Source organism: Myodes glareolus, chromosome 21 (genome assembly GCF_982192425.1).
Source record: "Myodes glareolus chromosome 21, mMyoGla1.1, whole genome shotgun sequence".
NCBI classification, from domain to species: domain Eukaryota; kingdom Metazoa; phylum Chordata; class Mammalia; order Rodentia; family Cricetidae; genus Myodes; species Myodes glareolus.
Window position 1 is genome coordinate 16,895,521 of NC_142046.1, and position 25,732 is coordinate 16,921,252.

Here is a 25,732-nt window from a genome sequence, read left to right on the forward strand (position 1 = left end):
AAGGAAAACCACAACCAGGCCTGCCAACACAGATTTCTATATGTAACGAGCATTCTTCAGAAATGAAGGCAAGAAAATGATATTTTCAGACATATGAAAGGGAGAGAATTTGTCACTGACAGTTGTTAAGGGAAAGAAATGTTAAAGGAAAGTCTTCAGGCTCAGAGGAAACAAGGGGAGGTGGGAACCCACATCTTACCAAGAACTGAAGCCTGGGGAAGTGTGGGTAACAGCACGGCTGTCTCTCCACCTCATCCCCCATGTCTTTAAGTGACAAATGTCTTAAAAGGCACACATTTATTCCAAGTGTGGCCATGGTTAACCACACTCTGTCTCTAGATAGACTTGCATGTGTGTACTATTTGGACAGTGTATGTGCATATTTGTGTCCTTGGGGACAGTCACTTTCTGAGAGGTTAGTGGGCTGTGGCACACGGTGGGTGGAGGGGAGCAGCACCTTTAAACACCCCAGCACCACGCTGTGGGTCTGCAGTCGCTTCTCCCTCCCTCCTGGCCCTCGATCCCACTAACACAGGCCAGCAGCCCAGGCCACCTGGGACTACGTCGGCAAAAGACCCCGAGAGCTGATTTCAATATTTTTCTCTCTGCCTGGTGAAATATTTATTGAAACTGTGCAGAGCAAGGCGTCTTCCTCTGGTGCAGAAAGTGTTGCCTGTTGTCACACTGACCTGGGTTGGGGGAGCCGAGCCAGGCCAAGAAGGAAACAGCAGGACCCAGTGAGGGGCTGCTTGGAAGCACTGGGGGGCGGGCGGCGGGGAGGGGAGGGGAGTGCTCTAGGGGACATGAAGATGGACAGCTAGAAAATGTTCGGGCCCCTTGGGTTGTGGATGTGATTAATGGGTTACTGTCTTCATGGTGATGTCCTCTGAAGAAAAACTTTCTATGCTGACGGAGGTGAACTGAGTAGGAAAGGTTAACAAGCAAGAACAGGAAGGAGAACGTTCCCAACAGCCAGTGACACACAAAGCCCGGGCTGGTAGGAGGCAGGTAGCCACACTTCCGGTGAGATACTCACTGTCAACAAGGCCGTATCTCTGAGCCAGAAGGGCCGCCTGCAAACTCTTCCCACTGCCCAATGGCCCACACAGCAGCACCTTGGGGGTGAATGGGGCATTGCATCGGTGGCCAGTTTGGACGTAAGTCAGAGCTGGAACAAGAGCAAATGAGAATATCAAACCCAGGTCCGATGAGGAAAGGAGCCCGCTCACACTCCTGCATGGGTTCTGCAGCACAGCGGGACCCTTCAGTGCACCTGACATTCGAACCACCAAGGAATTATCAGGGAAAAGAACCGCAGAAGAACCACGCGGCCAGGCACCGAGGTGCACAGGGAGGGATGCAGCTTCTAAGCCCTGTCCTGGAACCGCTCCACAGCGTGCAGCAGGCAGCCTTGTTTCCCCCAGTTCCCGCTGAGTGTGTTGGAGGTGGGAGGCTGCCCTAGACAGGAAAGCACCTCTCATTTACTGTTCAGTTAGGCGCTTTCCAGTCTTCATCCGGCCTGAGCCTCTAACCTGAAGCCCCAGAGCCAGGCTGGTCTCCTAGGGGAGGCGAGTGCTGTGTGTCGCACAAAGGCTTTGATAAGTGCAGAGGGTTGAGAAGAGGCCTGGTGTGCAGGGACTTCTAAAGGACTCTGGAATCGGTGGAGAATAATTTGTACGGCCTCACTCCAGGGACGCTAACTTTGTTCCGAGACTCCAAAAAGGCAGTAATGAAAAAGGTCGCAGGAGCGGGCCGACTCCGCCATATTCTCCTGACCTGTGCTGTTCCTCTGGCATTTGATGAAGAGAAGGGTGGAAAGACAGGGGTGAACATCTTGAACAAAGAGGAGTCTTCACTGTGGGAAGGCACAGGACGCCAGAAAGTTCAGGGAAGAGGTACTTCACATCAAGCAGGTCCCCTTCTGTGCCCACCCTGAAGAGGGGAAATGTGAGAACAGGAGGAGGGGCTGCCAGAGAGCTGCCTGGAGGGAACCTGCATAGGACAGCTGGCCACCACAGAGGCTGCAGACTCGGTCTGCACAGCCTTCAAGACAAAGTCTCCTCCCTCAAGACCTCACCTTCTGCCAAGGCCCCCAGGCTGTCCTACCTAAGGGCAGCTCCGAGTGGCACCTGCCAATCTTCCTTTGTCAAGGAGATCCCATCATGAGGAAGGGCTCATCTTAGGGGGGATTTGTAGGTGTGCCCATCATGGGATTTTCCAATCTTGTGGCTCAAGTGGCATTTGAAGCTCAACCTGGCTTCTATCCATGAGATGCCAATAGCACAACCAATAAATGTGTTTGAACATAGTCAACTGTCTGCCCCTGGAGGTAGTGAGGCAAAAGGAGCCCAATTGAGAGCCAACAGCATTTGTTCATTATACAGACTTTGAAATCTTGGGGGGGTTGCATGTATGGTTTATCCATGGGTATGCATGCATATGTTTATATGGGGGGGTTGCACGTATGGTTTATCCATAGGTATGCATGCGTATGTTTATGTGGGGGGGGGTTGCATGTGTGCATATAAGTTCCTGCATATGGGGCCATGAGGTCAATGTTGGTAGTCACTGTCTACCTTATATTTTTAGGTCTCTCACTGAACCTGAACTTTACCTGTCCCTGCTTCCCCATAACCAGGATTATAGGTCTGCGTCATTAGACCAGCCTTTAATGTCTTTTTAATTGAATTTATTAGTTTGCATCCATGCACACGCCACAGTGCGTGTGAGATCAAAGGGCAGTGCTAGGGAGTCAGTTCTCTCCTTCCACCGCGTGAGTCCTGGGGATCAAACTCACGTTGCCAGCCTTGGTAGGGGGTGCTGGGAATCCAAACTCGGGCCCCCTGCCTGCATAAGCACCCTACAACTGAGCTGTCATCCCTGCCCTGAACTCTGGCATCGTTACGGGATCATCTCACTGGGTCATTAGGGTTTACAGTTCCTTCTTTTCAGAACTAGCAGCACAGTGAGTTAGAGTTGACCACCGCCAAGGCTGTGGTCACCACCACTAAGGCTGTGGTCACCACCACTGTGGACACATCGCACCGTGGCAACGTGTGAACTGCTAAGTTAAATATTCATCTGTTTGGCCTGCCATTTCATGAGGGAGCTATCATCCTTGTCCTGTTGGACAGACAGTTAGTGCTGTCTGGAGTCTTGGTAGAGTCATGACAACTCTCTCAAAGTTACGGTTGGGGTACCGTTCCTCCTCTAGGGCAGCCCAAAGCAGGAGACCCTTCCATAGCTCCCAATTCTCAGGCCTCTGTAACCCAGAACCTCTCAAAAGCACAGACACTACAGAGAAGCAGCCTGCTTACAAATGATGCCTAATTTACAGTAAATAACTAAGTTAATTAGAAGTAACGATCCCCCAGACGGTCTCCACATCCAGTTATTCTTTTTGGAAATAGATGGCGCCTGGATGCACTGAGATTAAAAAAACAACACAGAGGGAATCTTGCAGTCCGATTTTCAACTTATCTCTCCACATTATTAATTAATAATAATTAATATTTAGATGCTCACATTTTTATTTACAATTCCAGGCATGAATTCTTTATGAATGATCATATGCACTTTTAAATTTAATTAAGCAATTTAGAAGTAATTAATGTGTAAACTCGGAACCGTGGCATAAGATTAACATGGTAGATGTTTATCTTAAAAGCATGTGTTTGCTACTAAAGATCTCCTCAAGAAGCAGAGCTCTGGAAAATTCAAGGCAGTCTCAACCTGACATGTTACACAGTACCACCTTCCGGACGCCTGCCCACTGGTGAAGGCAGGCGGCAGAGGGCTTGGGGTTCCCCAGAGAGTGCAGAGAGGCCCCAGGCAGAGAAGGCTGCAGAGGGTTGACAGAGAAGTGTCTGAAACCCATACCCAATCAAAAGGACACTTATCTTTTTGGTGTGTGTGAGGGTGTGCTTGCTTGCTCACAGGCGCCCAGGAGTGTGTGTGCACATTTAGAAGTCAGAGGACAATCTCGGGAGCCATCCGACTTGTCTTTTGAAATAAAGTCCCAGGGGCCTGGAGCCCACCAAGTAGGTGAGGCTGGGATCTGTCTGTCTGTTCGTCCCTGTGTTGGGATTACATGTATGTCCTGTCACACCTGACCTTTTTACATGGGTGCTAGAGATTAAACCTAGACTCTCATGCTCGCAGAACAAACACTGTTTCCCTCCCCCCCCCCTTTTACGATAGGGTCTCGTGTATTTGCTACACAGCTGAGGATGGCTTTGCACTTTTGATATCCCTGCCTCTACTTGGCAAGTGCAGGCACTGCCTCGGGGGCACGCTGGGCAAGCGCTCCACCAGTGAAGCCACACCGGTAGCCCTCCGAGTTTTTCCAAATTTAAATTTAAAATTTTGCAGCAGGGTCACCCTATACTTCCCAAGCTGGCCACAAATTGTCTGTCTTCCTGCCTCAGCATCCTAAGTACTGGCTTTACAGAGATGTCCTTCCACACTTGACTTAAAATGATTTGTCTTTTGTTTTGTTTTGTTTTGTTTTTGTATTTTTGTTTTGTTTTGTTTTCGAGACAGGGTTTCTCTACAGCTTTGGAGCCTGCCCTGGAACTAGCTCTTATAGACCAGACTGTTCTTGAACTCACAGAGATCCTCCTGCCTCTGCCTCCCAAGTGCTAGGATTAAAGGTGTGCGCCACCACCGCCTGGTCTGTCTTTTTTTTTAAAAAAAAAAAAACACATGGTCTCAGGCAGTCCAGGGTGGCTTCCAAAATTTCTGTATAACAGAGAGGCCCTAATCTTCTGTTCCTCCTGCCTGCATGCCAGGTTTTATGTGGAAGCCAACACTTCACGCGTCCTACCAACTGAGCCACACCATCGTCTCAATTCTGTTTCCTTGAAGAGATTTAAAGCGCCTACAAGAAAGGGGCCATCAAGGGCCTCAAAGGTCTGCTGACACCTTCTTGTGTTGAAATACTTTAAGTGCCTTTTCCTCTGGTAGCACACGTGAGGGGATAAGAGGATTTTGAGACGTCAAAACTTAAATATTTTAAAAATATTTATAAATAGCCCATTTCTGCAAGGTTGCCCTTGAACGCCTATCACTTATATGGCTGGCCATGCGGTCTGGTGGTGGGCAGCAGGCAATCTATCCCAGCTCGTGGAGTACCGTGCCTGCTTTGGGTTGATAATGAATGTGTTTGTCTTTGTCTTAATCTTTATATAGTTCTCTTTCTTCTTATTCAAGATCAGGCCTCAGGTCTTTGCTACCATCATACCCCTCCCCAAACACTCTGTGGATAAAGAAAGGGAGATATCCCCCCAAACACTCTGTGGCTGGGGATAGAGTCACACCCAGGGGTCCCTGCATGACCCATCAACTTGTCACTCAGGGTCCCCACACATCCCAGCTGCTGCTGCTGCCAGTCTGAGGGGTAGTGGGATGAGCAGGGTGGTCAGGTGGTCAGAGGGACCCCAGCCCTTGTGTGGTTCAATGTGGGGCAGCCTGTCTTTACCCTGGTAGAAGACGTCCACACATGGCTGGTCTGCGCTGATGATCTTCAGGATTTTGGGGTAGGAAGGAAGAATCCTGATGATGTTTCTGTGGTATTCTAGCAGCCTCTTCGCTGTTTCTATCTCTGAGATGCCTTCTGGCTCGATCAGCCGGTTCTGTATTTCAGGCTCGGGGGGCCAGTCGAAGGTGGTGTGGTAGATCTCTGCGCAGGGAGAGGCACGGGGTTGGAGTACCCACCCAGGGCTGCCGCGGGCTCTGCTGCACTGCCTGTCTCGTTGCCAGGGCATGTGACTCACCATCCCACCACCAAGGCTCTTACATATAACAATGCACGAGTAACATCAGCTGCTGGTCACAACAATAAAAAGACAATGATGGATTGGGGATAGATGTAGCTTAGTTGGTAAAGTGCTTGCCTAAAATGCACAAGGTCCTGGGTTCAATTCCCAGCACCTCTTAGACCAAGTGTGGTGGCTTGTGGCATTTACATACTTGGTGGAGTCATGACAACTTTCTCAGACCGATGGCTGGTATGCCTTTCTCCTCCCTCCAGGACATTCTAAATGTGGGGACCCTCAAGTGACTCTCTATTCTTAGGCCATTTATAATGGAGGCAGAAAGATCAAATGTTCAAGGTCATATTTGCCTACATAGCAAGCACAAGGCCGACCTAGACTATATGACAGCTCATCTCGAGAAGGACAGCGGTGCCCCTCAGCCCAGGACTAAGAGCAGCCACAGATTCCTGAGTGCTGACTTTGCACTAGGCCCTGAGGTAGGCCTACATACTCAATTTGTCCTCAGAGCAATTCAAGCTTCTACCCCAAGTCCAGAGAAAACCAAACCCGAGAGAGGTAGGTACCTTCCTCTTGTTTCTACCCCCAACAATGTGGCCACTTTAGATCCGTTTGTGGCACAGGACAATTTTCTCAGGAAACTCATGTGCCGTATTTCTCCACACTCGGAGCAAGCCGTGTGGGGCACACAGTTTCCCAGGAAGAACACCAGCCCCCTGTACCGTGTCCCCAGTGCGTGGTTCCGAGACTCAAGGCAAGCTCTTCAGAACCCAGAGAGTCCGGGTCCCTGAAAACAAGACTGCCTTTCACCCCTGATGTTTCTCTCTTCTTGCCTGCTGGGGCTTCTGTGCGGCCCCCTGGGGTCCTGGAGCAGAGGGCGGGACGGGACAGCCCCTTACTGTTCTTGAATGCCTTGGGGCGAGGGTGGGGTCATCATACCTCCAGTGTTGGGGTCAATCCGCTTCCCCATGTTTCTCTCGATCAGGACTGTATCAGGAGCATTAAGCACAACTGGGCAGAGAAGAAAGGAACAAGCGAGGTGTTCAGGGCTCAGGGGCCACACATTTGAACCTCGGGGCCTCTGCTGTGATGACATACAGCCCCCCATGTCACCCATCTCCTAGATAGCCCTAAACCATCCCACAGACAGTCCCCGGTGGAACAAGTCACTGGTCCGCAGTTTTCCTTGTGGGAAATCGCCATGTAGACTTTTTCTGTGATTGGTCCCTGCCACCTTTCCCTTGGTTTCCTGAAGAGGCCCACAGCGTGGAGATTGCCTGTTTTTCTACATGACAAGCTCTCTCTCCACACATTAGCTTTGTCACTGAAGCAAGGTCTTACCTAATGCGTCTTTTTCTTTCTGGATTCCAAGCCCTTGAAACCCTCCCATGGACAAGGACTGGACCCAGGGGAGAAGAAGGGAGGGAGCCAGTGTTAAAGAGCAGGATTCATATTCATATTGCACGCTCGGGGCAGCTGGGGCCGGGGGGGGGGGGGGTGTCTACTCACTGACGTGCCTGGGCGCCAGCCCCACAGTCTGGATCATCAGCGCCTGTTCCCGCCTCTCAGGGATGCCATCCAGGATCCAGCCCTAGAGAAAGAGCATGGAGGGGTTCATTACTAATTCTTTTACATTTATTTATTTATTTTGTGCGTGTGTGAGTGGGTAGGAGGTGTGTATATGTGCATGTAGGTAAGTGTGTGTGTGTGTGTGTGTGTGTGTGTGTGTAGGTGTGCACTTGCCACAGCACACATGTGGAGGTCAGAAGGCAATTTTCAAGAGTTAGTTCTATTCTTCTACCATGTGGGTAGAACTCAGGTTATCAGTGTTGACAGCAAAACGCACCTTTACCTCCTAAGCTGCCCCTCCCTATTTTAGATTATATTTTAGAGCTGGGTGTTGGTGGCGCACGCCTTTAATCCCAGCACTCGGGAGGCAGAGGCAGGAGGATCTTTGTGAGTTCGAGGCCAGCCTGGCCTACAAGAGGTAGTTCCGGGACAGGCTTCCAAGCTACAGAGAAACCCTGTCTCGAAAAACCAATATATATGAGGTCTAAAGGGTGCTGGGACCTTTCAAACAAAGAAGCCTGCCTGACAACTGCATCACCTGTCGCGGCTGCTGACTCGTCTTCGGAGCCAGAAGATCTTTGAGGTAGGAAGACACACCTTTAATGCTGGTTTTTGACACACCTTTAATCTGATCATACCTTCTGTTGGAAGCCTATATTAGGCCATGAAAGAAGCAAGCCCCCATTAAGCTATACCTCCCTCTCTCTCTCTCTCTCTCTGCCTGCTTGCTCTTGACCTTCTTAACAAGTCCATTCCTTCACTGGCATTAGAGCCTCCTCTTCCTTCTTCTTTTCTTTTTCCTCTTCTTCTTCTGGATTCTAGTATCTACTGAAGAACAGCTGAGACATCCAGCCTTGTAGAATGAACTACTACTGGATTTTAGGATCTTCGATTCATAGGCAGCCATTGTTGGGTTAGCTGGACCACAGCCTCTAAGTCCTTCTAATAACTCCTTTTCTATAGAGAGATTCACTCTGTAAGTCCTGACACTGGTGAACATGTCTGGGTACACAGTCCTTCCGTGTGCTGAATACAGGAGTGCTGAGACCAGGGGTCTCAGGAGCAAAGTCAGGCATGGCCGTGCCAGGAAGAGCATCAGATTCCCTGGAACTGGAGCTACAAGGCAGTGGTGAGTCACCGATGTGGGTGCTGAGAACAGAACTCAAGCCTTCAGAAGAGCTGCAGCCCCCTTAATTGCTGGACCACCTCCCAAGCCCCATCACACCACAGTTTATAAGTCTGATGGAAGAGCACCTGTCTCCATTCCCTGCATGGTTTCCGATGCTGGACACGACCCTGGAGAAAACCTGTCCAGTAAAAATATAACACAGCCCTGGGCTGCTTTAATTTACATATTAAGAAGTGAACCCATTTGAGGCAGAGACTGTCACCACATTTTCCAAGGTTTGCCTGTGGCCGTCAAGCGTACACAGTGTTGTTTTTAACATGCTGGTTTTGTTGTTGAGTCGGTGCCTGCACTCCTGCTTTGGACTCTGGCGTTTGTGGAGGCACAAAGAGGCCTTTCCAACCATGAAAGGAGGTAAATATTCACTCATATTTAAACTGGGTTCTCTCATGTGCTTACACCTAATATTTATAGAACCATGTTTTCTTTTGTGAACACATGAAGCTAACATCTAACTTGCTGCCTCGAGGCTCCCAGCTGTCCCAGCCTTGGAACAGCCTTTCCCTGGCTGACACTTCTCTTCTCAAGCTGGAATCACTGCCACGAGCTTGCCTGTCCCCTCTTCCTACCTGTAGATAACTAACCTATTTTTATTTAACCTTTAAAGTTATAATTTTATAATTTTTTAATATTAAACAGAACACATTTTCTCTTCTTTTTTAAAAATGCATTCTTTCAGGTGAGCATCAAAACACGTTTTGCTGTCTTGAGATAGACGCCCTGAGTATTCTGAAATAGCACTGGGTGTGTAGATTAATTCATGAGCAGTTGATGTTCTATGGCAGAAGTCAGTGACTCCCCTTCCTGTTTGTTTTCTTGTCCCTTAGCAATTTTTGCGTTTAACAGTTGCTAGAATCTTTTCAAATCCAGAGAGTCTAGAGTTAGTGCGCACACACACACACGCACATGCACACACACAAACACATACACACATTCATACCTATAAACACACACATACATACACACAGAGACACACACAAACACATATACACACACATACACACATTCACATACATATACATGCACACACATACATACAATACATACATATACACATGCACACAGACACACTATCTACACCTTTAGATTGGAAATTAAGATAAAGCAATAAAGCAAATTTTTAAAGAGTGAGCTCAGGGGCTGGAGAGATGGCTCAGAGGTTAAGAGCATTGCCTGCTCTTCCAAAGGTCCTGAGTTCAATTCCCAGCAACCACATGGTGGCTCACAACCATCTGTAATGGGGTCTGGTGCCCTCTTCTGGCCTTCAGGCATAAACACAGACAGAATATTGTATACATAATAAATAAATAAATAAATATTAAAAAAAAAAAAGAGTGAGCGCAAGGGGCTGGAGAGATGGCTCAGTGGTTAAGAGCATTGCCTGCTCTTCCAAAGTTCCTAAGTTCAATTCCCGGCAACCACATGGTGGCTCACAACCATCTGTAATGAGGTCTGGTGCCCTCTTCTGGCCTGCAGACATACACACAGACAGAATATTGTATACATAATTAATAAATAAATAAATAAATATAAAAAAAAGAGTGAGCACAAACAATGGCTTCAAGTCCACTTCACAGTGAAGGGAGGCAATAGGAACTCCCCTCCCCAGAGTCTCTCCTCCCAGTCATCCTGAGGATTCAGTGTCTCTGTGGTCAGAGCGGGTGAGTCCACACCTCCTACCCTGACTTACAGAGAGCAGGTTCTGGCAAAAGGCATTTTTCCTTAGAACCAAAAAGGCACAGAGGCTGGGGAGATGGCCCAGTGGGTAGTGTTTGGTGCACAAACGTGGGTACCCACATTTGTATTCCCCAGAATACACACACAAAAAAATCAGACGTGGTGGTGTGCCTAAAACCCCAGCTCTGGGAAACTAGAAACAAGAGGACCTCAGGAACTTGCTGGCCAGCAGGCTAACTGAAATGAAAAGTTCCAGGTTCAGAGAGAGACTATCTCAAAATAAGGCAGAGCCAGGAACAGTGGTACATGCCTTCAGTCCAACACTCTGGAGACAAAGACAGACAGTTCTCTGATTTTGAGGTCAACCTGGCCTACATAGTGAGTTCCAGGACAGCCACAGCTACACAGAGAAACCATGTCTCAAAAACAAATAAACAAGGTTGAGATAAAAAGAAGATGACACCAGACAGTGACCGTTGGTTTCCACACACACGTGTGCAGGTGCATACTATCAGGCCCACACACACGTGTGCAGGTGCATACTATCAGGCCCACACACACGTGTGCAGGTGCATACTATCAGGCCCACACACACGTGTGCAGGTGCATACTATCAGGCCCACACACACGTGTGCAGGTGCATACTATCAGGCCCACACACACGTGTGCAGGTGCATACTATCAGGCCCACACACACGTGTGCAGGTGCATACTATCAGGCCCACACACACGTGTGCAGGTGCATACTATCAGGCCCACACACACGTGTGCAGGTGCATACTATCAGGCCCACACACACGTGTGCAGGTACATACTATCAGGCCCACACACACGTGTGCAGGTGCATACTATCAGGACCACACACACGTGTGCAGGTGCATACTATCAGGCCCACACAACGTGTGCAGGTGCATACTATCAGGCCCACACACACGTGTGCAGGTGTATACTATCAGGACCACACACACATGTGCAGGTGCATACTATCAGGCCCACACACACGTGTGCAGGTGCATACTATCAGGACCACACACACGTGTGCAGGTGCATACTATCAGACCCACACTTCCTCACTACTGAAATATTCAGGCGTCAGCCGCCTCCACTGACGGGTTTATAAAAACCTAAACAAATTTACATCCTAAAGCACCCTGAAGAAACCAGGCAAGCTTTCATTAATTCTTTATACAGGGAAACACTGCCGCAGAGCCTTGGTTTCAGAACTAATGAAGCAAAAGAGAGAAAAAATTAACAGCTTTTGGATCCCTCAAGTCCTTGTTATAGGCAACAAAGTGCTGGACTGCAGGCAAGAGGAAGAGGAAGCCCCACAGATGCAAACGAGCATCTGCAGGGACTGAGGCATGGCTGCAGCCCGATCCCTCCCTTCCTGATGGGGAGGAGAGGACCAGCGTCTTGGGTACTTCAGCTAAACTCTCAAACACACACATGTATGCACCCACCCACCCACACACCCACACACATGCACACGTACACACATCTCCTACGATGAGTGTGAAGTGGAAATCATGAGCCCTGCCTGCTTCCTCTACACAGGAGCTGGTCATTCAGTTTTGAGACCCCCTTTTCTTTGTTTTGTTTTAAAGACAGGGTCTTGGTTATGTAGACTAGACTGGTCTCATGCCTGCTGCAGCAATCCTCCTGCCTCAGCGTTCCAAGTCCTGGGACTGCAGGTTTGAGTCACTTCTGGAAAGTGGAAGAGGCAGGCCTTCCTGGAAAGACCTGATTTTAATATTGCCTTCCTGAGCATGAGTCCACAGCAGATTTCAGCACTGGGTCCAAAGCCCTTGCAGCTGGCTATTTACAGGAACAGCTCTCAGCCCACGTCACCCAAGCAAAAGTCGGCTTCCCAATGATCACAGAAAGGAAGTAAAACAAGGGACACCTCCTGACTCCTGGGCTTGGATGACCTCCTGTGTGGGTTGGAGACTTTAGGAAGAGGAAGGGGGCCTTCGGGTCTGCTCTGACTTGAAGGAGGCTCCTAAGGTATTCACGGGCAGCCCCTCGTCCCACAGGGCAGGCAGGCAGACACGTGTCCACGTGGGTCCACATCCGTGGCCTTTAGACGGACAGTGTCTGGAAGAGCCCTGTGTGAGTGCCCCAGGCTCAGCCCTCTTCCCCAGAACACACAACTTTCACAGAGGCTTCCGGCACAGCGGAAAATGGACGCCCATACCAGGGGGGAATGGCAATCAGAGCCGAGAACACTTTTGGCAAAGCAAGAAGTAATCAGTCAGGACACACCGACCGATGACAGCCGTGCCAGCCACACTGAGACGTTTGCCACCACTGTGCCCCGCTAGGTTTGTGGGTCCAGGGGTGGCCTGGTGCAGAGGTATCCGGCAACCCCTAATTAGAATACATTATCCCTCTTCCTGACACCTTGGTGAGTTGTCTGCTCCACACTGGAGCCCCAGCTTTGTTCTGAGCAGGTTAATTGATATTCCAGCGCCTTAGCTCACCGTACCCCCGTGGCTCGGCTCTGTTTTATCACACATCAAAAAGGCCGTATGCTCAGGGCACTCCGCACAGAGCTGGGGGCCTGCACAGCTGCAAGGGGCATGGTATCATAGGAGGGACAGGCACCGAGCAGATGTCACAGCTGCAAGAAAGGGAAGCAGAGAAGCCAGGCAGCCCAGGGAAGCTGGCGAGGCGCAGCGGAGCATGGCCCGATGCAGTAAGGCTCGGCCTGCATTGTGCACAACACTGGCCCTTTCTGCTCTCCTGACTTATCAAAGCGCACTTAGCAAGGCCTGTGGGAAGCTTGGCTGCCCTCGGAACCGCTGCCTCTGTGATGTGCTTCTCTTCCTCCCTGCTCCTCAAAGGGAAGCCAGAATGTGGGTGTTCCCTGGGGCATCCCCCAGAACTGCCCGATCTCCTCCTGGCTCCGACTGTGGATCACTAGAGAAGGCTCAATTGGAGGCATCTGGGAGCTGCTGGCTGGTTCATCCAGGGTCTCCAGGAGGCCAACAGAGGCTGGAGGCTTAGATTCTCATCACATTCCCTTGGCCCAAAGTCTGAGTTACCAAAACAAGTATTAGAGGCATCAGAAATCCCACACTGCCCTGCTTTTTCTCTAATGAAATGCTAAGTGATCCCCAACACATAAGAGAAAAGGGGGCTAGTGAGATGGCACAGTGGGTAAAGGCACTTGCCACCGAGCCTGGCAACTTGAGTTCAGTTCCTGGAACCCATATGGGAGGAGAAAATGGGCTCCCACAAGTTGCCTTGTGACCTCTGCACACACATGTACATACACACACTAAATAAAGAAAAAAGAAAATGTAACATTAAAAAAAAATGCCATTATGAGACCAGGCAGGCAGCCAGGGAGATGGGCTGGACTTCACTAGCTTCACCTCGACCCTTATAATTTTGAGAAAAGTGAACTGTTGTTTGTATGTGTGGCCCAGACTGGCCATGAACTCGATATGTACCCGATCCTTTTGTTTCAGTACTGGGGTTCACATAATCACTCCCAACTAGGTAGACCAATCTCCAACTGCATGCAGGAAGGACTCCTACTTGGGTCTGCAGAACTAAGCACAAAAATGGCTTGTGGAGAGGAGAGGCTGGCCTTCCAGGAGCCAGGTGAGAGGAGATTTTCCCCAAACAGGACCTGGTACCTCAGTCAGCCAAGGGTGCTGGTGAGTTGATTTTCACTTCTGCGAATTCATGCCTGACAGTGTCCTCCCCCAACCCCTGTACCACAACCTGGCTGCTTAGCCGTCAGCACACAAACCACATTGTGCTTCCATACAGCCAAGGCCAGCAGAGCCCCCTTTGGGGTGAGTCCGGGATCTCTTAGCTTAGTTCTACCCAGCTAACTGGGTAGAACTAAGGAGCATGCCATTATACAAAATGGGAACCAGCCAGGATGGTCAGTTGCCTCTAAGGACGCACTGAACATCAAAACATAGTTATTTCCTTTGGGGACGGGGGTGGCACAATGAACACCTATAATCCCAGCTCTGGGGAGGCGGAAACAGGACTGTTATGGGTTCAACGCCTGGGCTAAATATTGAGAGATCTAAAAACAAAATCAATCCCTCCTCCCCTCGCCCCACAAATCCCCCTAGTTTGTTTTTGTTCAGACAGCCCCGCTCTCCTGCTAGAATCCTGTTAGTTTCCAAAAATAGTTCAGAGAAAGCAAAGTTCCCATGTGGCACTGGGAAGGGCGTGGCGGCGGGGGAGGGCGTGGCGGCGGGGAGGGCGTGGCGATGGGATGCGACCAGTCACATAGGTTTATTCAACGATAACGTGTCTCCTCCCTCAGCTGGCGCTGGCTACATCCCACCGCCCCACGGCCTGGTTGTCCATGAGCCCCATAAGGGAGGTGGATAAAGTGGTAATAAAACTCCGTGCTCTGCCTGGTGCTGTGCCAGGAATTCAAACCTCCGCTTCCTTTCCAGCTCCGAGCTGCATCTGCACAGAGGCCTCATAGAGCCATGGATGTGCCAAGGACAGCTACTGATCCCTGAGCCTCCACAGTGGCCCAGTGGCCCACGTTCATGGAGTGACAGACCCTGAAGTCAACCCAATTAACACCCCAAGGAGAAGTAAAGCAAGCAGCCCCGGTTCTGTGCGGTGGATTGGCTCCTCTGCTTGGGTAACACTTCCACCGTGAGGAACTGACTGTAAAGCGCTGTGGCCATGGAGCAACAGAAACTGTGGCCAAAATGAGGGTGGAGATTCTAGAAACCTACCAGGTATTAATCCCAGCACTTGGGAGGCAGATGCAGGTGGATCTCTGTGAGTTCGAGGCCAGCCTGATCTACAAGAGCTAGTTCCAGAGCAGGCTCCAAAGCTACAGAGAAACCCTGTCTTGAAAAACCAAAAAAAAGAAAAAAGGAAAAAAAAAAAGAAACCTACCAAGCAAGTAAGCTTAAAACTCAGGGTCAGAAACACACTCAGTGCCCACTCCTTTTGTTGTGAAATCAGAATTATCACGATTGCACACACGTGTGAGCCCCGAGAAGCTTTAGGTTCTACGTGGAGTAAAGACACACCCAAGACACTTCTGTGGCTCTCAGGGTAGGAGACAACCCAGCTTCCAGTCACCACCATGAGCCAGAGCTGGCACCTCTTTCTCTTGAGACTGGGTCGCCTGCGGCTGAGACTGTTGCAGGCTGACCTTGAACTCAACAGTGTAGCCAAGAATGACCTTGAACTTCTGATCTTGCTGCCCCCCCCCCAGTGTTGGGACTACAGGTGTGTAGTTGGTTTTTTCTTTGTTTGTTTACTTTGAACTTTGGGATGACTGCCACCCAGCTCCCAAATAAACACACGGAGTCTTGTTACTAATGAGCACCCGGCTTTAGCTTGGCTTGTTTCTAGAAAGCTGTTCTTAAATTATCCCAGCTACCTTTTGCCTCTGGGCTTGTCTTTCTCTATTCTATACACTCCATAGCTGGCTGTGTAGCTGGGTGCCTGCTCCCTGGAGTCCTCCTCTCCTCTTTTACTCCTCCATTTTCTCGTCCCAGATTTCTCCTCCTATTTATTCTCTCTGCCTGCCAGCCTGCCTATCGCTCTCCTGCCTAGCTTTTTTAGCCATTCAGCTCTTTATTAGACCATCAGGTGTTTTAGGTTTTTTTGTTTTGTTTTGTTTTTCTAGACAGGGTTTCTCTGTAGCTTTGTTGCCTGTCCTGGAACTAGCTCTTGTAGACCAGGCTGGTCTCGAACTCACAGAGATCTGCCTGCCTCTGCCTCCCAAGTGCGCCACCACCGTCTGGCCTGTTTTAGACAGGCACAGTGACACAGCTTCACAGGGTTAAACAAATACCACATAAAAGAATGCAACACATCTTTGCATCATTAAACAAACATTCCACAGCATAAACAAATGTAACACATCTTCAGCGAACACGCCACAGCACCGGTGAGTACCACCAAGCCTAGTTTCATGCAGTGAGGGGAGGTGGAGCATAGGCCTTCTGCTTGCTGAGCAAGCATTCTCTCCACTGGGCTGCTGCACCCTCAACCTGATGCCTGCTCTCCCTAGCTCGAGGAAAGAGTGCACAGGGAACCAGCCTCATGCACTCACTGCCTGCCTGGCCTCTGGGCAGTGGGTGTTAGGCTTGCTTGGCACCCCCCCCACTCACACTCATCTTTCTGCAGCCCCTCTGCCCTCCCTTGCCTCTCCTGGTCCAGTTGTTCAGGGCCGCTGGCATGCGTGCTAACAAATGCTGGCTCATCATGGTTTGTAGTTGTGAGAATTTCTTTCTAGGCAGGGGGAAGGGAAGACATAAATGACACCTACCCTGTCCTCATACAGTTCCAGTGTCAAAACCAAGAGTGGATTCCACCAGTTTACCCCCGGGATCAACGGGTTTATTGGGCTCATATCTGGAGCATGGGTGCATGGGTGGGGAGTTACTGACAGAAATGCCAGTGACCCCAAAGCAGCCGCCCTGGGTGGTGGGGTGGTGGTTTCCCCATGGCCACATACATGGAGTTCCCTCAATTAACCTTCCACCTAGCCCATATACCCTAGCCCTGAATATATGAGACCCAAGACTATGTACAGTTAGGACAGAATTGCATGCAAATGACTAGAGAGAGAGGCTGGACACTCAGTCGAGGGTCCAATGACCCTTCCTACTCTCTCCTACAAAGGAATGTCGGTAGCCCACAGGCAGACTGTGATGGTCTCGTGCAGGCAGGGAGGCCACTGTTGCTTTGCAGGGGGGATGGTGTTGAGAGACAGCATTTCCATAGCACGATTCTCTTCTCAGTGGAATAGTTATATACTTTTTGCCGTATGTGGCTTTTGCTTGCCTTCCTCTGTCAACAACCCTCACCCCGAAGTCTGAAATGCAGTGGTCAGAACACAGGGTGCCTGGATTCTTGAATTATGCCCAGTGGCTTTTGTCCCTGATGGATCCCTATAGGAAGACTGTGCACTACCTACTCCTTGGGTGTGCTATGCCTCCAACCTCATTAGATCATGGCCCTGACAATGGTCTTTAAGGCTCTTGGTGTACTGCCAGCCTCACTCTCAAACTGTTCTGCCTGCATGTATGCCTGCAGGCCAAAAGACGGCACCAGATCTCATTACAGACTGTTGTGAGCCACCATGTGGCTGTTGGGAATTGAACTCAAGACCCCTGGAAGAGCAGCCAGTGCTCTTAACCTCTGAGCCATCTCTCCAGGCCCCTTCCTTTCTTCTTTCTCCCTCTCCCTCCTTTCTCCCTGACCCACCATTCCCTTTCCCTTCTCGCCCACCTCTCCAGGCGCTGAAATCACAGGTGTGCACCGCCATGCTCGCCCAGCTGACACTGTACTCCGGCACAAAGCACAGAAGAAACAAGCATCAGTCCTCCACCCCTAAGTCACACGCAGATGGCTTTCACCACGTATCGAGGTTTATGTTGGGGTTAAGCCCACTAAACCTCTCAGGATTCAGAGGCATTCACTATAGCAGGCAAAAATCCAACTAAAAAAATCTGAGGGTAAATGAAATAAATGAGCTCACATAAGTCTTTTTATCATGTCCCATTTATTCTTCCCATGCCCTCTCTAACACCCTCTTGATGTTCCCCTTTCGATGTTCCTCCTCGATATTTCTCTTTTGATGTTCCTCTGATTTTCCCATCCCACAAGGTTTCCAGTTTACATACCCACACAGACAACGTTAACAATTTTCTGGTAAATAACAATGACACCAAGCATGCATTGCTTAGGGCTAACAGGATGGATAAAAGGTAGGCGCCTTATGTGTCAGAAGGGGCATGGCTGTGAAGCTCCCCCGACAGATACTGGGAGGATTAGGATGAAGCCTGACCCCCTCCCCCAGTCTAAGCATCCTTGTGGTCTCTCTGCTGACACCCAGGTGAGAAGGACTCTCTTTCTCTGCGGCTGGTTTAGCGACCCAAGCTTTTGTCCTGTATATTTTGGGGGTAAAGCTGCACACAGTTAATTTCCTAGACTAGACCTTGTGTCACATGAAGGGGAAAGGTAAATACAGAGAGAGCAGACATGCTGTCTCTCCTGCTCAGTGCCTCCTGCTCAGGGCTCCTTTCTCATCAATGATCCCTGTCAATAAGGATAATTGTGGGGTCTAGCTTTATGTAGATTTGACGATGAGAACAAAGGTTTCACACCAGAGCCCCACAGTGTGGGGAAAGGTAGCCAGATGCCAGTACAGGAAAAGTTGGGTTTAAAGAATGATTTTATACATTGCTGGGATATTTGGGGATAAATCTCATCATGAAAGGGAGAAACGTCACAGTTTCACAAGATTTCTACAGAATTGACAGCGACTATCCAAAAGACAGGTGCTCCCAAAGTCCTGCAAGTCAGGCTCCCGTCGGGCTCCCCATAAATTGTACACTTGTGGGTTCGTCTCTGAATCTGTCGGCTGTACATTCACCGTATAATACTTACGGCTCACATCAACCAAGCTCCTCCGACAGTGGAGTATCTTAGCCTGTCTGAGTGAACACAAGGGCAGCACATGGCACTGAGCACAGGGCTGGATCTTCCAGCCAGAGAACGAGGCAGTCATTGTCTGAGCCATGCCCTGCAGCGCCCAGTCCTGGGAGACTCTCCAGCCACTTCCTGTCTGCGTGTCCCAGCCCAGCCATCTGAGGGGTGGCTCAGAAAAGCGGGGTGGGCACAAGCTGTGTGTCCAGCGACTTCCTGCCAATTTCTTGATTGTAGACCCAGAGGAAAGAATCCTGGTGGCTGAGATCAGATCCAGACTCACTGAGATGCAGGCATACTAAATGGGTTGTTGTAAGCCCCTAAGTTTGTAATGCAAGGAGAGGAAACCGATATTCAGTGCACTGGTCACTGAGTGTCCATGCTTTGAGAGGTCAGTGAGAGAGTCCCCTCGCCTCTCACATGGTGCCCGGGAGGGATCCCGTGCTCCATAGACCCCCATGCTCCTTGGGCCCCATGCTCCAAAAATACTGACAGGTTTGGTATCACCATGCCAATAAAACCTTGATCCACAGAAGGGGGATGGTGGTTAGGACCCAACAGAGCGGTGTGGTCAGAGTGGAAAGTTCAGGTGGAGATGTCAGCACTATAGACATGTTTCTCTTCTGGTTCCTTCAGGAGACGGTGCGGCTGCTGCCCTGGGTGGTTTAGATGGACCATGGAGGGCTATCTGGTGACCCCCAAGTCTCTCAAGTGTTCAAGTCTCTCATTAGACTTTGGTCTCCCACGCCCTGGTCAAGTTCAACTGCCACATCCCAAGTGGAAGCACCCCTTGAGGCCTGGGGTCCAAGTTCTTCAGAACCCATTTTTCAAGTTGCTGTGATGCCCTTTGCTGAGAAGTTTTCCAGTGTTTTTTTTTTTATTCCTTCAATGGGCAGAAATAATGTTCAACCATCAAGACGTCTGATGTTAAAGCAAGACCATCACCCTGCCTCGTGGATGATTTCTGACTTGTTTTCTTAGTATCCTTTGTTTGAGAAGGGATCTCATGCTGTAGCCCAGGCTTGCCTCTAACTCTCAGCAATCTTCCTGCCTCTGCTTCTTAAATGCTGGGACTCTAGTTGTAGCATCACACTGACTTCCCTTTCTCAATATATATATTGAAGTATATTATATGCGTATATATTGTTTTTTTGAGACAGGTTTTTCTCTGTGTAACAGCTCTGGTTGTCTGGATATCCTGGAACTAGCTCTTGCAGACCAGGCTGGCCTCAAACTCACAGAGATCATCTGCTTTTGCCTCCCAAGCACTGGGATTAAAGGCATGGGCCACCACCGTCCAGCTCAATATATGTTTTTTTTTTAAATAGTTTTTGGAAGTTATCTACCTACAATCTTATTATAAAGAGGGAAACTGGGGCTGGAGAGATGGCTCCACCAGTAGAGCACCCCCTGTGCAAGCATGAGGACGTAGAAGCCCAGAGCCCACATAACAACATAAACTGTTGGCATACAGTTGTGATGCCAGTGCCAGGAAGGCAGAGACAGGCAAACCCTGGGTAGAAGCAGAAGAGCGTCTCAGAGGTGGAAGAGCTGGAGAGATGGCTCGGAGGCTAAGAGCACCTACTGCTCTTCCAGGGGACGCGAGTTTGGTTCCCAGCACCCACATCAGGTGGCTCCCAATTGCCTACTACTCCAGGGGATCCAAAGACCTCTTCTGGAGTCCACTGGTCCCCCTCACATGCACATATACACTAATAATAATAATAATAATAATAATAAATGTGGAGTGATGGGAAGGCACTGTACACAAATATATGCACACAAATAATCGGGAGGGGAACGGAGGCTCGGACAGCAGTGGGGACTGGGCTGTGGACTGAGGGTCAGTGGACCAGAACTGAGGGTGTTTTCCAGGCCACCAATAGAGCTTTAGGTCAGCTGCTGTCACTGTGGCACACACACTTCTACAGGCCCTGTTCTGTCACCAAACCAGATCCAGGAGGACAACAACTGGGAAATAAGTGAAAGAGAGGAGAGGATTCAGGCAAGGGCTCCTCCCCACCATCCTTCCTCAGCTAGGGTGTGGGAAAGACTCACACCTGTTTACGACGCATATCATAAGGAAGGCATAACACTTCTCTGAAGTGTGCTCTCATCTGGAGGCTGGAGTGAGGAGGAACTCTCTTCTTGGTTCATGCAGAGTGGGACAGCCTCCATTTGTTCCTGCTGTGTGGCCGAGGTCTCCGGCTCCTGTGGGTGGAGGCTGGCTGCTGTCTGAGGTGCCCAGAGACATCACGGGGACCCCTCCAACCTGGCTGCTCTTTGTATGGTGCCAACAAGAAGAACCTCCCCTCCAGACTGTGGAGACACATTACTGTATGATGTGATGCCAGGCCGTGGTCTCGCCTGCTCCAGAGATGGGGACTGCATGAGATGTGGGCACCAGAAAGTAGAAAACCAAGGGCAGGTACCTTGGGGTCTATGTGCCACGGAGTGTGGAGGTCCTGAGTGCGGCGGGGTCAATCCAGAGGAGGACTAAAAGGCCTGGGTATCCAGGGAGGGAGGGTGATGGAGGGATGAAGCTGAGCCCAGGCTTCAGGGGTGGGGGTGGGAGGCAGGCTGTGGGGCTCTAAAGACATTGCATGGGAAAGTGTGTGTGTGTGTGTGTGTGCATGCGTGTGCACACACACAAGGAGGCTCACTGATTCAGCTATACTCTCTGGACAGGAAGCACCGGGGACCTGCCTGCCTGACCCACCAGGGCAGAGTGACAGATGTGTGCCATGCCCGGATTCATATTTATTTTAAAGAAACAGGTGTTTCCTCTGTGTACACCTGCATCTTCTGAAGGCAAGTTGCTCTACAGCTGTCTTGAGGGGAGGAGCCCAGGTAGCTGGGCGTGGCCAGGAGAAGGGCCTTCGGTGGTTTCTGAGTTCTGAACAATTTGAATGGATGGACTGTGGCCAAAAAAAAAAAAAAATGCATTCATTTTCTTTTTCTTTTTCTTTCTGTCACAGCAGGTTTTTTAAATTGCAGTGCTTGGAATTGAACCGGGGCCTCCTGCGTGCTAGCAGGTGGGAAGCAACAGGAAGGGAGCGTCAACCGTCCACATCAATCAGAGTGCACGCATTCTGGCCAAGGTGCCGTGGTGTCTCTGGTTCTGACCCTTCTTATGCACATTCCCAGGGCCCACACCTGCCTTTGTCCAAGAGAAGTGTGGGCACATGCTGACCTCAGGGACATGGCTGTCCCTAAGGAGCAGCTCATATATCTCTAGCAGGTTGAGCTGCCACCTTTCCATAGTTCTGAAACCAACTGCTAATTTCTCTTTCTCTAATGCATTTGATGGTCACTTCAAATAAAATTCTTCAAAGAGATTGCAAAAGAAGAAAAAAGCAGAAGAAGGAAAAGAAACAGAGCATTAACCACAGCCTCCTGATGGGTTATGCTTCCCGGAACGCTATTCCTGCAAGGTTTTTGTGCTCTAAATTACCAATTCCAGTCCCTGTGTAGTTAAATAATAATAATTACCATATAAATGAATATGCATATGTGTCATTTTTCTCCTGAAAAGCAAGAGAGCCTGCTTGTTTTGGGTGAGGGTTTGTTTTGCTTTTGAACAACCAAAGCTCATAATTAGAAGCCTCGCCTCGCCCTGGAATTCTGTCTCCGTCGGGAAGAGATGAAAACGGCTCCAGATGCCCCTTGAAGGTTAAAAGAAATCTTAAAACAAATTGAAGAAGGTGGTTCTTTCCCTGCAGGAAACACTGGCTGGACACAATCACAGACACGTAGGTCAGAGGCACCTCAGTCTTCACGCACAACCCCGTTGTTGTGCAAGATGGGGAAATGGAGGCGTGAAGGAAGGAATGGTGACCAAGTCTCCAGGAGACCCCCCCCATCTATACAGGAGATACCCCATCTATACAGGAGACACCCCATCCATACAGGAGGCACCCCATTCATACAGGAGACACCCCATTCATACAGGAGACACCCCATCCATACAGGAGGCACCCCATCCATACAGGAGACACCCCATCCATACAGGAGGCACCCCATCCATACAGGAGGCACCCCATCCATACAGGAGGCACCCCATCTATACAGGAGGCACCCCATCTATACAGGAGATACCCCATCCATACAGGAGACAACCCATCCATTCAGGAGACAACCCATCCATACAGGAGGCACCCCATCCATACAGGAGATACCCCATCCATACAGGAGACATCCCATCCATACAAGAGACACCCCCTCAGTAAATGAAAGTGGAGAACAGTCATGGAAGACACTGATGTCACACTCAGGCCTCCACACACATGCAACATACACCTGCACACACTCACATGCAAGAAAAGATGGAATAAGATATAATCAAGGCATCAATTATGATATAAACACATCAATAAAAGTAGATAATAGTAGATTAATGACAGTGGGAGCTCTTGGGAAGAACTCTTGGTCAAGGAAGCCTGACCTTGAACTTGGCTTACACTGCAGGTGTACTGCAGAAAAGGCTGCATGGCTCAAGCTTGTAATAGGTTCAAGATGGGCTGCTGGACGTCAGACTGTGCTGGGGCTGGGGATGCAGCTCAGCTGGAAGAGTGACTGGTACCATATGCAAAGCCCTGGCTCCATCTCTGGCACTGCAGAAACCAGTGTGGTCCATGTCTGTAACCCAGCACTCAGGACAGGTGGGCACAAGGATCGGAGGTGCAAAGCCAGGGTGAGCTGCGTGACTCTTACGTCTCCTGGAGGGCAAGCTTGAGACATACAACTGAGATAACTGGAAACCTCAGTCTCCCCGAAACCATCAGTCCATAAAGTCTGATAGAGACCAGGAAGCCCTGACCAGCTGGGTCAGTGTCTATTTCATGTTTCATCTTTAAAGATTTATTTATGTACGTATGTCTGCACGTTTATAAGCAGCTACCCATAGAAGACAGAAGAAGTAGATACCCTGGAGCTGGAGTTACAGGCAGTTGTGAGCCACCTGATATGGTTGCTGGGAGCCGAACTCTGGTCCTCTGCAGGAGCTGCAGGTGCTCCTAATTGTTCAGCCCTCCCCAGCCCTTTGTGTCACATTCCGAATGTGTTAAAACAGAAGTGCAGCGGGGCAGCTGGGCTCATGTGAATGTATCTTGCTCCCAGGACACACAAGGCCACCCTAACTCAGCCTCAAGCATTTGTGGCTTCCACGTTTATAGCCGCCGGGATGCAGTAATGAAGAAAAACACTTACACCGATCAGTACTGTTCTGTCTGTTCTGAGACTGGAGAGGGACAGTGACTCTCAGAGCTGCCCAGCTGGCTCCAGATGACTCAGTTTCCATGCCAGCCAGTTTGTCCCCAGTTACATGACAGCAGAGTGAGCTACCCCCTTTTCCTTCTCTATTCACTCCTTGCCTCCCTCCCATCTCCTGTGTTCCCACAGTTATGACTGGGGGTGGGGTGGAGAGGAGGCCCACAGAACACCCCCACAGACCATGACAGCCAGGCCCCTTCAGGGTGACTCCTGCAACACAAGCCAGTGTATCCACCTGGACAACCCTGGATGTGTCAGTAAAGTTTTACTGGGGAGCAGCCCTACCCTTCCATTGCTCCTGAATTTAGCTGCTTTTGTATTACGTCAGAGCTGAGCGGCTGCCACACAGACACAGAAGCAGCAAGCCCCAAGTGATCTCATCGCAGCAAAGTTTGTCCGAAGAGCCCCTGCTCTGGGCACCTGCTCAAGCCTGGGTAGGAGACCACTGGCTGGCTGTGAGTGACTTGAGGTAGTAGAAAGCAAAAACCCTTCAGACCACTCTTTGACCCCAAGACTTCAGCTGATACGTGACCTCTTCATAGTTCACATGACTGGAGCACACAGGGCAAGGCTGTGAAAACAGCTGCTCACTCACCACCACACCGGGAAAAAAAAACACCTAAGTGATCTTCTAGATCCTGCCTGCCCCCCAAATCAATTGTTAAGGGAGGGAAGAGGAGGGATGGAGGGAGAGATACTATATCTGCACTGCACACATGTATATATATGTGTGTTACACAGGCTCCAGGTCTGGGCAGAATGGATTAAACACACCCTACCTTGACATACCCACGCATTCACGCATCCTGAACACTTAAAGTAGGTACCAAATAGGGGATGGAAAAGGGGCCCCGAGAGAGGTCAGGGTCAGGGAGGGTGTGGGAGGATCTCCAGTCCACAGGCTTTCCTGCTGCAGCCAGCATGACTCAGAAATGGGGTCCTAAGAGATTGTAATGGATGTGCTCCTAGCTCTCCCTTTCTCCAGTTTCCTACTACGTAGTTCCGGTATGGGCACAGTAGTAGGAAATAGAGTCTTGGAAGAAAAATCACAACTTTCTGCCTGGAAGTGACCAGGGAGGGAGCTTAGGAAGGCAGCCCCCAGAACAGGAAGTAACCTGGAAGGTACTTAGGAAGGCAGCCCCCAGAACAGGAAGTGACCAGGGAAGGAACTTAGAAGACTGAGGAGTATAACAGGAAGTGGTGAGAAAAGGAATTTAGGAAGGCAGACTCCAGAACAGGAAGTAACCAAGGAGGATACTTAGGAAGGAAGCCCCCAGAACAGGAAGTAACCAGGGGCGGTGCTACGCAGGAAGCCCCAGAGTTAGTTTTTGCTACAGTGGGTGACTACAGGCTTTTTTTTAGCACGAGGTTAATTTCACTCATGTTTGTTTGTTTTGTTTTAGGGAAATGATGATTAACCTGCTAGCCTCACTGGAATTGGAACCGCCATGGAATCACATTGCTGGGTGTCCGGGAGGGCATCTAAAGAGAGGCTTAACTGAGCAGAGAAGACCCACCCTGAACAGGGGCTGGATTCTCAGAGTAATACAAAGGAGAGAGCGAGCTTAGCACCAGCATCTGTCTCTCTCCGCTTCCTGGCTGTGAATTCAACGTGACTGGTCGCCTCACATCCTGCTGCCATGCCTTCCCCAACAGCATTCCAAGGAATGTGCTGAGAAGTGAAGGCTTTGATCTCATCCAGGGCCCCTGACAGTCCCTGACGCAGCAAGGGATGTCCCTGCAGTCCTCACAATGCAGTCGAAAACAAGATTCACATCAAAACCAAAACCTAGAGCCCCCTGGTTGGAACATG

At 49.9% G+C, this 25,732-nt stretch overlaps 1 protein-coding gene across 3 annotated transcripts in view; it reads right to left on the reverse strand.

Annotated features, from left to right (window-relative positions):
* Window positions 1-25,732, reverse strand: part of Ak8 (adenylate kinase 8) — a 120,178-nt gene that overhangs the window by 74,394 nt on the left and 20,052 nt on the right. For all 3 annotated transcript variants that reach the window (XM_048431879.3, XM_085681452.2, XM_048431878.3), the window contains 4 exons: window positions 7,284-7,365; window positions 6,714-6,785; window positions 5,480-5,680; window positions 1,037-1,168 (listed from right to left, as the gene is read on the reverse strand). In XM_048431879.3, the coding sequence (XP_048287836.3) occupies window positions 1,037-1,168; window positions 5,480-5,680; window positions 6,714-6,785; window positions 7,284-7,365 (487 nt within the window). The remainder of the gene's footprint in view (window positions 1-1,036; window positions 1,169-5,479; window positions 5,681-6,713; window positions 6,786-7,283; window positions 7,366-25,732) is intronic.